We start from the raw sequence: 15,904 nt of genomic DNA on the forward strand, positions 1-15,904 counted from the left end.
GCTTTTAGTTGAATAACTGCTACTTCCATTTGCAGGAAGGTACAACATGAACTTAAGACACTATAAAATGTCCAATACCTTCAGACTTCCAGCATTTACAACATTATATAATGAATTCTTGACTTGTAACCTGCTACTTCAATCACACAATTACGTCACTAGTATTGTAAAGTCTATGTTGTGAGGGTACTAAAGATGAGAATGCTAAATTGATTTTTCATTTGTACTACAAGTAGTACTTTAAACAATATCCCCAAGAATGAAATGCTCTGACACATTTTTTTTGAAGCCTCAATATAAAATAAAAGTGGAGTAAACATTTTTCTAACTCAATTTACTTTAAGAATTATCTTTTGAAATGTCGTTTAAAGTACTGTTCTGGGGCTCCTGGTATATATATATCACAGAGAAAGGAGCAAACTCCAGATATCAAGTTATATCTTCACTATACCACACAATTTACAATAATTTTTAAAAATACAAGTTCTATCCTTTATTAATGTTGAAAAGTTTATGATGAATAATACACTTGTCATTTTAAGGCAGTTTCTAGGGCTTATGGACTTCTCTCATTCTGTCAAAAGCAAGTACCCAATTAAATATCCCCATAAGCAGTATAGCACCTAAAAGTTAAACCCTACTAAATGTTTTAAACTATACACCTTTATTTTATCTATCATATGTATTTGGATTTAAGTTTCACCTTATCCTTCTCCTCCAGGGTTTGTTTTTTTAATTCCTCACTTATCAACAAATAATATTACAACTAGGACTATCAAGCTTATCTATAAACTTCCATTTAAAACCATCTTTATTCACACGTTTTAAAAATAAAAAGGTTGAAATTTCTGAGCCTCCAGATTGAACCAAATAGTTTAAATGTATAAAATCTGAGAAACACTTTGTAAGAAACTCTGCTTGCTGAAGGGGTCCTCCCCTCCCCCAAGGCTTTATTATTAAACAGTTTATGGAGATTATATGTAACAATAGGTATTTTTAACAAAGTTCTTGTTTAACAAGAACTTTTACCAAATCTTCCACCTAGTCCAGGACTGTGCACACACAAAAAACCCGTTAGAATCTGGTGGAAGCTCTGAACAAACACAAGCCAGATAAGTGAAAAGCAGTAGCAGCCACATACTAACCAAGAGGCAAGAGCCAATCAGCCACCAGCATTGGGCCACTTCAAGTCCCAAAAGCAGAGGGTGACTGGGGAGCCTGAACAGCAGGAGGATATAGGATTAGTACAAAGTCTAGAGCAGGGCAATACCAAGCCAACCTAGCAGGAGACAGAGCCAATCCAACACAGCCTGCAACCAAACTACAAAAGGAGAAAGAATCAGACTAGATCAACAGCCAGGTAACCCAAGCCCAACCTAGCATCTAGGCAATCTGTGACACAACAAAATCAATATCATCATCACTGTCACCATCATCACTTATATTTATAGCATTATAGTATTTTTACAAAGATTCTTCAAAATAACCCTATGCAATAAAATAAAGAAAACAATTAAGAACCTGAACATAACTTTCAGAAAAATTAGAGATGAAAATAAATTAGTAAATCAGAAAAGAATTTACTTATTTTTTAAGATATGACATATATAGATATATGTCATATCTATATATATGTGATATATGGTACATTACAAAAACTGACCATGTACTGAGGCATAAACCTGTGACAAATGCAGAAATATTAAACAAAACCTTAAGTGATCATAATACAAGTTCTATTTTTATAAAAGTCAGTTGGAATAAGAATTAAAAACTGATTAAAGAGTATAAGTAACAAATCACAGAAACCAAAGAAGTTTTTATTGCAGAAAAATATCAACAATGACAACAAATCAACACATATGGCATGACATGCAGCTACTGCAGTAATTAGGAAAAATTTTACATTTCCAAATGCTTCTTTAACAAAAGAAAAGAAGATTGGACATGCAAAATAAAAAGGAGGTAAAAAAAAATATTTTTTAAAAGCCCCCAAGTGCCTACCAAGGAAAAATTTTAACAATCAAATAAATTAACAAAATTGAAAGCAAAAAAAAAAAAAAAAAAAAGTAACAGAAATAAATAAAAGTCCCCCTTTCTGGGGAAAAAAAAAAAAGGTAAACAAAATAAAGAGCTAGTTTGATTTTTAAAAAAGAGAAAACTAAATTATATAAACATTTTTATAAAAATTCACAACTGAAGAAGAAATAAAGGAAACTATCAGAAACTACGATGCCTAATTCTATGCAAAGAAAACTGAAAATTTAGATGAAGAAACCTTAAACAAATGTAATACCTAGAGTAACTGAATAAAAAGATTATTAATTCAACATCAGAAAAATTGAACAATCAAAAACAGAAAGAAACCAAGGTCCAAATGGGTTTATAAATTTATTCTATCAAACATTCAAAGGTAATCATTTGCATGAAGTATTTTATAGAAAAAAAAATCCAGGGACAGCTAGAGCACCAGTTCTAAAATCAGGGGGACCTGAGTTCAAATCCAGCTTCAGGATTTAACATTTCCTAGCTGTGTGACTCTGGGCAAGTCATTTAACCCCAATTGCCTCAGGGAAAAAAAAACAAAAACAAAAACAAAAAACACTAAACCAATGAAATAAAGAAATAAGCAAACTCAAAGGGCTGATTCCAAGGCTTCCAAATTCTATGATACAAACCAGGTTTTAACAACACAAAAGACAAAGCAGAGACACAATACTACTAATGAATAATGACATAAAAAAATCATAACTTATAAATAAGAGAAGTCACAAAATATTAAAATGTATATACTGTAACCAGAGAGCACTTATAGTTATAACATAAGGAATTCAAAAGAAAATCATAAACATAGTAAGAAAATTTTAAAAAAAAAAATTTATGTCAAAGACTTGACAAATCACTTTCCAACATTAACAGGAGTAAAACAATAATAGTCATAATCACACTTAAAAAATAGCTATAACAATAAGACTAGAAAAAATATCAAGAAAGTAAACAATTGGGGCAGCTAGGTGGCCCAGTGGATTGAGCACCAGCCCTGAAGTCAAGAGGACCAGAGTTCAAATGTGACCTCAGACATTTAACAAGTCCTAACTGTGTGACCTTGGACAAGTCAATTAACCTCAATTGCCTCAGCAAAAAAAGAGACAAAAAAAAAAAAAAAAAAGAAAGAAAGAAAGAAAAGAAAAGAAAAGAAAAAGAAAAACAATCAATGAGGAAAGAAAAATATCACTTCCTACAGGTGGCTTATTTAGAGAAGCCAAAGGGGTTATTTGAAAATCAACTGAAACAAATAATCTCAGCAAAATTACAGAACAGAAAACAAATCCACATAAATCTCTAGCCATTTCTATACATCACTGACAACAAAACCCAGTAAAAAGAGATAGAATGAGAAATTTCATTCAAAATAACTTTAGAATGTCTAAAATATTTTGGAGTTCATCTAAATAGATACACCCAGGAACTACATTATATTATAACTACTTGGAGAAATAAACATATCTAAATAAATTAATATTTATGGGTGCCAGTATAATAAAAATGTCAATACTCTAAATTAATTTACTTATTCAGCACCATACCAAATGACTTATTTTAGAGAACTATATAAAATAATTTTCTTAAATTCATCTATAGGTTAAAGAATCTCAAGAGAAATAATGAAAAAAGTAAAAGAAAAATGAAAAAGGGATGCATCTAACAGTTCCAGATTCCAAATTATACTAAAAAAAAAAAAAAAAATCATAAAACTATTCAGAACTGGTTAAAAATAGAAAGATTTATCATATTAGGTATACCACAATCAGAAGCAAATAAACACAGTAGCATACATAGTGTTTGATGAACCTAAAGATTGCAGCAACTAGAGTAAAGGTTTGCTATTTCACAAAAATTGACAGAAAAATTGAAAATTAAACACAAATTAGGCATAAACTAATATCATACCAAATATCAAGATAATCTCCAAATAGATATTTGAGTTAGATGTAGAGGAACATTATAACAATAACCAATAATTAGATAAATGAAAATTAAATAAATTCTGAGGTTTCACTATTACATCCATCTTTTTGGCAGATGATGAAAAAGGAAAGTAAACGACTTTGGAGGGGCTATGATAAAAGAGTCCACACTAAAGAACTGTAGATAGAATTATAAATTGACTCATTCTGGAAATCAACAAAAAATTATTCATGCATGATTTTTATGCACTGACATTATGACTATACCTATCCTATAAGGAAATCAAAGAAGAGGAAAAGGATCCATGTATACAAAAATAATAAAAGCAGTTTGGAGATTTTGGTTTTTTTTGTAGCGGCACATAACTAGAAAGTAAAAGAATGCCAACCAGTTGAGAAATGGCTGAACACATTGTGGTATGTAAAATATAATGAAATAATAATGCGCTGTAAGAAATAACCAAAATTCTAATTTCAGAGAAACTAGGAAGACTCACACGAACTGATGCAAAGTGAACTAAGCAAAACAGTAACATTACACTTTAATAACATTGTAAAGAAAAATATCCTAAAATATCTAGGAATGCTGCCTTTTTTATTTAATATTTTAATGTTTACCAATTACATGTAAAAACAATTTTTTAACATTTGTTCTTTAAAAATTTCAGATCCACATACTTTCCCTTTCTCCCCTTCCCCCTTCTTTAGTTGGCCAGCAGTTTTAAATAGGCTTTACATATACAGTCATGTAATACATCTTTCCATTAGTCATGTTATGAGACAATATAGACCAAAACAAACAAATAAATAAAACCTAAAAGTAAAAAATTATATGCTTTGATCTGAATTCAGATGCTATCAGTTCTTTCTTTGGAGGTGGATACAAGTTTTCATTATAAGCTTATAGGAATTTTCTTGAATCTAGGAATTTCTTAAAATGGAACCAACCCTGATTCTAGAGGACTGATAAAATATGCTATCCACCTCCTGAGAAAGGTGTGAGGGATTCAAGGTGCAGATTAAAACATGGGGGTTTATGTTTTGCATGATTAAGCAACCTCTATGAAATACTTATGGGAAGACTTGGACAAAAATATAAATGACAATATCAGGCAGAAATAGTTTCTGATCTTACCAGTGAATATTCATGACAAAATCACATATTCATTCAAATATTTAAAATCAGGTTTTGCTGATATGTGGCTTATTAAGCAGAGAATTATGAGCATATTTTAAATACTTCTTAAAATCACAGAATCTCAGATGTGGAAGAGAGTTCTTAAGTCATATATTCTAACTCAAATCTGAAAGTAAAATCTCCCCTATAATATTTCCCAAAAGTTTTTTAAATTAAATTTCTCCAGAAAATTAGATGAGTGATAGCAAAGTGTTAATGATAAAGCCATTGTTAAGAATTAACAACTGTTATAGTGAATTGCTCCCCCCCCCCCCCCCCCCCCCGCCCAGGGCAAATGAGGTACATAAAGAGAGAGTATTCTATTGTATCTTTCCCTTACTGCAAACTTTCACATGGAACAGAAAACATAAGAGTAGCCGATTTAAAATGTTAAAAAGAAGTTTAAAATGCTTCTGCTATCATTCAGAAGTATTAGGTTACTTCTACAGACTTCAGAAGGCATAACTAAGAGCAATGAATGGCTACTGTAAAGATAATAGATTTAGGACTGAAGTAATAACTTCCCAACAATCAGAGCTATCCTAAAGATTGGGCTGCCTCAGGGAAGCTAGGTGACACAGTGGATAGAGTACTAGCCCTGAAGTCAAGAGGATCTGAGTTCACATTTGACCTCAGACATTTTAATCCAGGGCAAGTCACTTAATCCCAATTGCCTCAGGAAAAAAAAAAAAAAAAAAAAAAAAAAAAGAATGGGCTGTCTTTAAAAGTAATGAATTTCTTTTCATTAGAGGTCATCAACCAAAGGCTAGGCAATAAACTGGCCAGTTACACTATGGAATAGGCATATCCAAATATAAGAAGGGAATTTTACTTGAATTAACTAACAAAGTTTGGATCACTTACCTGATTGCAGTGTTCTGTGTCAAATCTCGCAATACTGGAACGGGAGAATACACTATTCTAAAGGAGAAAAAAGATTTAAAACATTATGACCTGTTCCACATGAGTAAACAGAAGCTGTTGACAGGTAGAAAGGATCATGATAAACAATGAATGACAAAGACAAGACTGGCTTAAATTTCATGGTGCTTGTTTTCTAATGTTACAGAATATTACTTGGCAATAAAATATAAATATGATAAATATCAAAAAGCATAAAAAGCTATGAACTGATATGAAAGTGAAACAAGCAGAGTCAAGAAAGCAGTATTACACAATGTCAACAATGTGAACACAAAGAACAATTGTCTCAAAACAAGTGAAAATGAATGATGAAAACTTAGAATCAGCTAGGCAAAAAAGAAGAGATGTGAGATGAGACTTACCCTGGGGAGGTGGATAAGGATGTGGAACATAACATATGCCATTCCCCCCCCCCCAAGGTATTAAACAGTTTTTGCTGAATTTCTGATTTGTTTTGCTTTTTTCTCTTAAAAAAGTTCTATATTATAAGGAATGACTCTCTGGGATATGCAGGAGAAACACATGGAAAACTTTAAATGTAAAAAAGCTACACACATATACACAAATGTATTTCACAAAAATTCAGCAAGGCTTCATTGAAAACAGGACATATCAAATTAAACATTTACATTGTTACTTGGTTACTAAAGTTGGAATGAAGCCTAAACTTTACAAAAAATTTAGCAAAATATTGACAAAGTTTTTCATGCTATTCTTGAGAACAAGAATGAAAGATTAAAGCAGGGGTTCTCAAACTACGGCCCGAGGGCCAGATGTGGCAAATAGGCTGAGGGGCAGAGACAGAGTCTGAGTTTTTGGTTTTTACTACAGTCTGGCCCTCCCACAGTCTGAGGGACAGTGAACTAGCCCCCTATTTAAAAAATTTGAGGACCACTGGGATAAAGGCCAAACAACAATATAATTAGATAGATTCAGAACTGGTTAAAACACCAGATCCAGGGAGAAGTCATTAATGGCTCTGTCAGTTTGGGAAGTCTATATGTAATATGCCCCAAGGATATGAATTTGAGTTCATACTATGTAACATTTTTATTACTGACTTAACTAAAGTACACTTATGATATCTGAAGCTATAACAAAGGGAACATACTAGGTAACAGTGTAAATATCAAGATCCAAATGGATCCTGACAAGACAAAACATTGGGTGGAATCTATTAAAATGAAATTTAAGAATGATGACTATGAAGTATCATATCGGATTACAAAAATCAGCCTCATTACAGTACAAAAAGTTGAGACATGGTTAGACAAGTTCACCTGAAGATTTGGGGATTTAATAGGAAAGTTCAGTGAATCAGCAATCTTAGGTTTCATGAAAAGCAACAATTTCCAAAGTGACAGTTCCAATGAAATTGCAATCAAACCAAAGCTGGAGAAATATGCTCAATTCTGAATGAGAAATTTTGAAAGTCAGTCAGTACATATCAAATAGTTACTATGTGTCAGGCCCTATGATAAGCAGTGGGCATACAAAGAAAGGCACAAATGTTTCTTGTATGAAGGAGATCATAGTCTAATTAGGGAGAAAACATGTCTACACAGAGCATAATTGGGCAGTATCTCAAAAGAAAGGGACTTGAGTTGCTAGAGGCTACAAAGGGTAAGATTTGGACTGATTCATAAGGGAGAAGCTTAGAGTGAAAAGCAGAGGTGAGGGAAAGAGACTTGCAGGAGTAGCCAGGGAAAATATAAGGCTGGAGATGGAAAGTTGTGTCCAAGGAATAGCAAGAATGTCAGTGATTCTGTGTTATTGAGTACGAGACAACCAATGGGAAATTACAATCAAATTGGGCAAGGTTGTAAAGAATTGTAAAAGCCAAAAAGAGGATTTTCTACTTGAAAAAGATAGCAATAAGGACCTTGGTTAGCTAGTGAATGTTTACTGAAGGGCAACCAGGACAGTGAAAACTTTTGAGTTCATAGTCTATTAGAATGGTTTAGGGATCTGAGGATATTGATTCAGGAGAAAAAAAGACTTTGAGAGGATAAGATAGCTATCCTCAAAAAAATCTAAAAGAGCAGCCACATGGGAGAGTAGCTTTTACTTTGCCCCAAAAGACAGAAATAGACACAAGAAAAAGAATTTCCAAGTAAATTTAGAGCTAATAGAAGAAAATTTTTTCTTAACAGTTACCCGAAAGCAGAATGGGATGCAGAGGAAGATGATCTCTGCATTTAGTCTTTGAGCAAAGGCTAACTATTTCTTTAATATTAAGTAAAGAGTATTTATGTTCATGAATATAAGCTGGACTGAAAGCTATACTGTGAATGAATACTGTTTAAAGAAAATAACTTATGAGATGCAATACTAATTGGACAGGCTGATTCCACTAAAACAAACCATTCTTGAAGTAGAGAAATTGTTTATGATTATGATTATTACTGTAGTATGCCTCCTGAATTTTTAGACTTTTTTTTTTATTTTAAGGCTTTTGTCACCAAAATGAATCTTACTTAAACAAAGAACTAGAATTATAGTATCCAAAGAGAAAAGGAGCACAGGGAATGAATTTATAACAACTTGGTATACTACCTAGTGGAGTATACGCAAGATTTGGGTATAAACTTACTAATTTTAATATACAAAATTAATGATTATTTATTTTTAAAATTATCTTTTTTAAAATTTAAGAAACAAAGGGAAATAAACACCACAAAACAACAGAATTAAGTTATTGTTTAAGATATGTCATTTGACCTCTTTGGACATTGGTTTGTTAATCTAGAAAAAAGAGGAAAATAGGTCTTTATAACTCTAAGGTTTGTTTCAGTCTTATACCCAAGATGTAGATGTCTAAATCCCAATACTTACTGATCTGGAAGAATGGCTTCTTCATGTAAAGTAAGTTTTCCTTGGATCCCGTGACAAAGTTCAGGTGGCAAATCTACTGCCTGTGAAGAAATGTATGATGAATTTAACAGAAAAAAAAAATTATAATGTTAAACAAATAGGATAGTGGTATTAATTACCTCTGTGGAACCTGTTTTATACAGTTCGGAAAGGAAGTCACTAAGTGGATGGTGTTTCCCCACAAACATTACATCACCACCAAGACTATTTCTTCTAGCTGGGAAAAAGAGAGGAAAAAGGATAGAGAAACAGAGAAGAAAAGAAGAGCTAAGTCAAACCATTTTAAAAAACATAATGCAGCTGAATTAGAAATCAGGAGGTTCAACTATAAAAATTAATTTGTGTATATGGAAAACTTTCTATAAGTTATTTAAATACAGGTGGGGAATAGCCTTTTAAGTTTAAAGAACTATGAAAAAAAGAGACTACAGAAGAATTTGACAAACACAGTAGACACAAAAATTTCTAGGTTTTTTTTTCTCTTTGCATTTTAAAAAATTAATATAAAAATAAGTTCCAAGAAAACCTGGATTTTTACATCTTACTTATATGGCTTAACAAATATCATCAGTGTTGTCAATACAGTGTATAATGTGTAGTTTCATCTTAGTACTGCTATCTGCTACTATATCTTGTCAATTTTTACTTTCATAACATCTCTCCTATATACCCCCTTCTCTTCTCTGACACAACCATTGCTCTGGTATGGACCCTCTGTAGTTGATCCCTAACTCAAATCTTTTCCCACTCTTCTATTCCCTCCTTCATTCGGCTGTCAAACTGATCTTCCTAAAGCACAGATCTGGCATGTCACTCTTCTACTCAATAAACTTCCAAATTGAAATATAAAATCCTGTTTAGTTTTTAAAGGCCTTCAAAATCTAGCTCTTTCCTACCTTTCCAGTCTTCTGTCATAGCCCATTCATTCACCCTCTCAGAGTGGCCCCCTGATTTTCCTGCATTTTTACTGGCTATTCCTCATGCTTGGAATGTTTTCCCTCTTCATTTCCACCTATAGGGTTCTTTGATTTCATAAAAACCCCGTTAAAGTCTTACCTTTTACAAGAAGATAATCCCAATCCCCCTTACCAATACTGCATTTTTTCAGTTGTGTCCAACTCTTCATGAGTTTTAGAGTTCTAATACTGGAGTATTTTGCCATTTTCTTCTCTTTTTTAGCTTATTTTACAGATGAGAAAACTGAGGGGGAAAGGGTTAAGTGACTTCCCTAAGATCACACAGCTGGCAAGTATCTGAAGCCAGATCTGAATTCAGGAAGATAAACCTTCCTGATGCTAGGCCTGACACTCTCTACTGAGCCATCTAGTTGCCCCATATGTGTACTACTTTTGTTACTATCTCTAATTTATTCTGTCTAGAAGGTCTTTATATGTGGTTGTTTGCATGTTGTCTCCTCCATTAGCCTGTGAATTCCTTGAGGGAAGGCACTGCCTTTTATCTTTCTTTGTGTTCCCAGTGTTTTGCAGAGTGCCTAAAGAACACATACTGGGCAATAAATGCTCACTGACATCTTTCCTTTTAAAACGGCTATTTTTCAACCATTTTTTTTTCTTTTGCCAAATGTTGGAACACTGTAAAAATAAATATTCTTACAAATAATTTCATTACATTCATTTCTCAAAAAGAATTGTTTTGTGATTTTCTTCTAAACATAATATATGTTGATTTAAAGTCTAAAAATACTGAATACTGTTAGTTGAATTTAACATCAAAACTGATATTTTTAAATAAGAGAATTGAGTCATTTTTTAAAAAAATAAGAAACATAGCTAATGAATTAGAAGTAAAACATAGAAAAAATATAACACTGACATTTTAAATACAAGTTTTATTTTCAGCACCTAATGTTTTAAAATATAATTCTCACTTTCATCAGGTGTAAGGTCAGGATAAACTTCTTCCAGAGCAGCTCTCAGACGGCGTTCATCAACAAATGGTAATAGGGCAACACCTAGTTTTTAAAAATGAGAATCAGCGAAATGTTATCATCATTGGTTTAAATCAGTATTTCTAACCAAAGTGTCCTGCTAGTAAAGCAAAAAACCCACAAAAAAATCATGTGTGAAGTAAAAACCAAAAAAGAAGAGGGAAAGATTAAAATATTATTGACCATTATTAATATTAACTTTTCACACTAGAAAAATAAGTATTCTTGGCTTTGAAAAATCAAAATGGCAGGAAAAGCCATAGCTTAGGACTTCTGTAAGTTTTATTTTCGAAAGATTTAATTACTCACTTTTTCTACATCACCCATCATAATTTCCCTTCCAAAAAACAATAAGGACAAACTTTAATTTCCAATAGCAGTAAAAGTTTCTGCTGCTATGGAATAATGGAATAGTTGATCACATATTTGAGGATGCCATTTATTAAAAAAGACACATTAGTTCTTTTAAAATGATGGCCAGAAATTCTCACTAAGAACATGTGAGCCTAAGTTTAACATGTATAAGCAGAGAAATATATAGATATGTATATATGTGATAATTAGCTGACATCATAATAGATTTTTAAGAATTAGTAACTCTTGGATACTCTAGACTACATGACAGATGGCTGGGTGTATTATTAGTTAATACAAATGTGGAAACAATAACATTCTTAAGATTGTTGTTAATCTAATAAATACCTTTTTTTCCCTTTAAATTAAAAAAAAAAAAAATTTATCAGGAAATCAAGTCAAACTCCATATTGCTTCCTGTAGGCAGAACACTAAAATATCAAATAAAAACATTCTCCATTCACTATTAAAGTGTAAAAATGGATATCTACTTCCTTCAAATGAGCAAATATGATATGTTTATTGAGTCTATGGCTGTGGTGCTTACATTTAAGTAATGCAGATTGAGGTTCTGGTCACAATCTCAATGTTGGACCTCATTTGTAAAATGGATAGTGTCTAAAGTAGTTTTTCTGAAAAAGATATGGGAGTCTTAGAGCACTGAAAGTTTGATGAGCCAAGCAGTGTGATTTTTATCTACATTAAAACAGGCACAATTTCTACGAAGAATGAGAAATTTATTCCTCTATAATATCAAACTACATATACCTGGAATATTGAATTTAGGACTGGGAAGTTTGGGGAGTACACTGAAGCTGGAGAGTATCCAGGACAACCAAGTTAGTGAAGGCCTGGAACCTATGGCATATAAGTCTTAATTTAAGGAATTAGAAAAAAAGCTAAGTTTCCAATTAACCTGGAAAAGAGAAGGCTTATGAGGAAAATGATAACTGCCTTTAAATATGAGAAGCTCTATCTTGTGAAAGAATAATTAAACTGGTTTCTTTTAGTCCTAGAGGGCTGATCCAAAAACAATAGGATACAAATTACAAACAAATTTAGACTAGATATTATGAAAAATTTTGTAACAATCAGAGCTATCCATTCTTGAGATTGAGAAACACTTCCAAATTAAATAATATAATACTAAATTATTAGGTGTCAGCAAAAGGAAATTTTGAAGTTTTTACCATTCCAACTACTTTTTGCCTTTTTTCTGTATAGTTGCTTTCACTTTTTTGGCTTCATGTCACTGATTATCTTTATAATTTAATATTTCAATTTATAACAATTTTAGCTTAGTAACAATAGTATTTTTATATTAACAAGTCAAAAAAGAAAAATAATTTTCAACATAATATCTGGAATTATTTGAAAATTAATTCCAAGGATAATTATATGTTAAAAGACAGAAATATAAAGAAGGAGACCAAACTTATTTAAATATATAGTTTGAATATACAAAACCAAAAAAAATTCTAAACAAGAAACTTTGAATTCTATTGGCAGGACTAAGGTCACAAAGCACTTAATAGAAAGGACATGCCACACAAAAATATATAATTCTGGGAAAGCATACAATATGATGGAAATGCTAATTTTAATAATGCTATTTGTCCTCTTTCATCATTCAGAACAGTGATTCTTTCAAAGAAACAATTATGTCTCAAAGAAAAGGATACATGATAACTTACATCACTGAAAACTATTTTAAAAATATACACATTTTGCTGGTATCTTAATGACTATAATCACAACAGAACTACCAAGAATAATCACTGCTATTAATAATGTCTTGTTAAGATTTATAACAATGTCATCAAAACCAAGAATTAAATGCTTCCAATGCAACATTTTAAATGTCAATTGGTATTATAAAGATTCACTGATCTACTAAGAGCAAGGAGTATTTTAAAGTTCTGTAAGTTTTATGTAATTTTTCTAATGAACTTTATTTCTATACTATAAATATATTTATATTCTATAAATATATTTATATATATTTCTACAGGGCTTCAGATTTCAGTTAAGAGTAGCAATGAAGAAATTATTTTATCCATTTAATATTTGTCTATTTAACATGGTTTTTTGATAATCCAAAGATTCAATTTAATTTGTCTTTAAAATTAAACATCAGGAAAAGTACTCTCATTTCCTTACTAATTCCTCCTTCCCAACTTTTTTTTTTATCTATGTCTTATCTTTCAAAACATGAAACAAAATTTTATACACACACACACACACACACACACACACACATAATTTACATTTACTTTTCTTCTATTGGTTTCTATACCTTATTTTCATCACATAATCATGAAGGAAAGATTCTATATTCCAAAAACTTACCCTAAATAAACTTAATGAAAGTTATAAAGTAACAGTTTACATTTTTCCCAGCTTGCTTTTGTTTCATTCATGCCTTTTAATTATGCTTTTTTTTCTGATATTTTACTTGCTCAGCACTAAGGAGAAAAACCATCAGAGGAAAGAAAAGGTACTAGATGTCAATCAATTTTTACTACTTCCTTGCTTCACTAATAAAATGTATGACTGAGAAAAAGATTTAAATTATTGGTTAAAGTCAGGTTTTATGAACAGAGATATGAGATAGCCATCCAAGTACATATTTGGTTACCCCATTTAATGTTAATTAAATTTAAAAAAATGGATGTGTCTTGAACTTTCAAGTCGCAATTATGAAGTGACCTTTTTGTTAAACGTTAATGCAAGTCTTGAGGAAAAATAGAAGAAAAAGACATTAAAGAATAAATGAAACTGGCATTCCAACTTTATATAAAAGTATCTAAAATACTGCATCTACTTCACAACTATATAAGAAAAGCCCCAAATCAGAATCTGTAAGTTTTTTTTTTTCAGCACTGCTCACCTTCTAACGTGTGGTGAGTGAACAGAATAAGATCTATTAATTGATGAATACAAAGAAGATAAAAGACTAATTACATATGAACACTGTTAAGTTAAAATGGTAGGGAAAAAAAAGCAGTATTAAACAGAATAAATCCTGGGATAAGTGCAAAATCCCAGTTTATTCTTCAATACGTTTCTATTTTTCAAACCTTCACTTGAAGATTTTTTTTCTTTACGTATAGCACAAAAAGCAAATATTTCTAATTAAAATATTATTTTATTTATAAGTGTATAAATATGTAAGTGCATGCATACACACACACACACACACACACACACACATTTTATGAAAGAACATATATTACCTTGCCAAGCATATTTCTTCCCATTCAAATCAATTGCAAAATCTTCTGGGTAGAAGTCAATTATACTGGATTCCTACATTGGAAATAAGATGAAAATAAAATTTTAAAAGCAACTATGAAAGTCTAATATGTCTTGGTCTTAAAAATATGTTATCTTTCATTCAGATTATGATTTTTATAGTTACTAAAATTAATACACTTAGAGAAATAAGCCAATTCTATTACTAATAAATAATTTTTTGTAATTGTATTTTAAAGACTGACAAATTCACAGATGACAAAATTTTTAAACCAGAAATCATGAACTTAGTTTGGTTAAATACCAATCTGTTTTTATATCATATTTTAACACACCAATCATCACATTAAGGCAATGAACAGCTCAAAGTTTATTTCAAGATTATCTTCTTTCACCCTGAAGCTATTATGGCCAGAGAAAGCAGGTTAAAATTAAAGTTAGAGTATCCATACAAAGGATGAGCTTTTTTGTTGTTGTTGTTGCTTTTTAAAGTTTCTGGACAAGTAACAATGAAATTAGTTATGCTGAAGTTAAATTTCAATTAATTTTATTCTCTAATAACATTTAAAATAAAAAATAAAAGCTATAGTGGCTTAACTCAAATTAATAAAAATTAAAGAAACAAAGTAGTTCTTCCATACATATATGTACTGGGTTTTTTTTTTGTTTTTTTATAAGAAAAAAAAATCTTACAGGGTCACTCATAAGCTTCCGCCATGAGGGAGGTAGAAAGTTACCACTTGCAGCTGGAAAGACTCCCATAAGTTGCTCCAGTGGTTTAAACTACAAAAAGGCAAATAATGAAGAAAATATGAATTTTTTTTCAAGCTGCCAAAAATATTCCCCAAATACTATGATTCTAAACAATCTTACCGGTCTTGTACCCTTTTCAAAATCCGAGGGCATATCTGCAATACCTTCAAAGTCTGAAGCAAATGGTGCATAATGAAAAGGATAATACCACTTCCAGGAAGCACAGCCCTAAAGGTATTAAATACCATGTTAATTAGACATAATATAGTAAAAATTTAAGAAATAACATTTTTAGCATACCATATACTTTTAGTAAATTTGTCTATTATAATTGTATAGTAAAACTCCTTGATTTCTAAGACATGAAAAGTTTGGATTATAAGAAACTATTAAAGTATTTTTAATAACAATAGAGTCGATCATCAAATATGTCTGTGATCTAGGAAGCTTGAGAAAATAAAACTAATGCACTTAAAAGGTTGTCCCTCAGCCACAATACTTTTAAGAAATATTTGTATTTACAGATAACAACTCAACATGCCATCCATTAAACAAATCTACATATTTGAGGGCACAGTGGACAAGGAATCTACTTTCTACCCTCAAATACTATTTTAAATGGTAACTTTCAGGAAGAAAAACTAATTTTTT

At 31.1% G+C, this 15,904-nt stretch overlaps 1 protein-coding gene across 2 annotated transcripts in view; it reads right to left on the reverse strand.

Moving 5' to 3' along the window:
• XRN2 (5'-3' exoribonuclease 2) overlaps positions 1-15,904 on the reverse strand; it is a 97,935-nt gene that overhangs the window by 26,342 nt on the left and 55,689 nt on the right. For both annotated transcript variants that reach the window (XM_074287739.1, XM_074287738.1), the window contains 7 exons: positions 15,374-15,481; positions 15,194-15,283; positions 14,482-14,554; positions 10,832-10,915; positions 9,063-9,160; positions 8,905-8,984; positions 6,010-6,066 (listed from right to left, as the gene is read on the reverse strand). In XM_074287739.1, coding sequence (XP_074143840.1) covers positions 6,010-6,066; positions 8,905-8,984; positions 9,063-9,160; positions 10,832-10,915; positions 14,482-14,554; positions 15,194-15,283; positions 15,374-15,481 — 590 coding nt within the window. The remainder of the gene's footprint in view (positions 1-6,009; positions 6,067-8,904; positions 8,985-9,062; positions 9,161-10,831; positions 10,916-14,481; positions 14,555-15,193; positions 15,284-15,373; positions 15,482-15,904) is intronic.

The sequence above is a fragment of the Sminthopsis crassicaudata genome, chromosome 2 (assembly GCF_048593235.1).
Source record: "Sminthopsis crassicaudata isolate SCR6 chromosome 2, ASM4859323v1, whole genome shotgun sequence".
In the NCBI taxonomy this organism is placed as follows: Eukaryota; Metazoa; Chordata; class Mammalia; order Dasyuromorphia; family Dasyuridae; genus Sminthopsis; species Sminthopsis crassicaudata.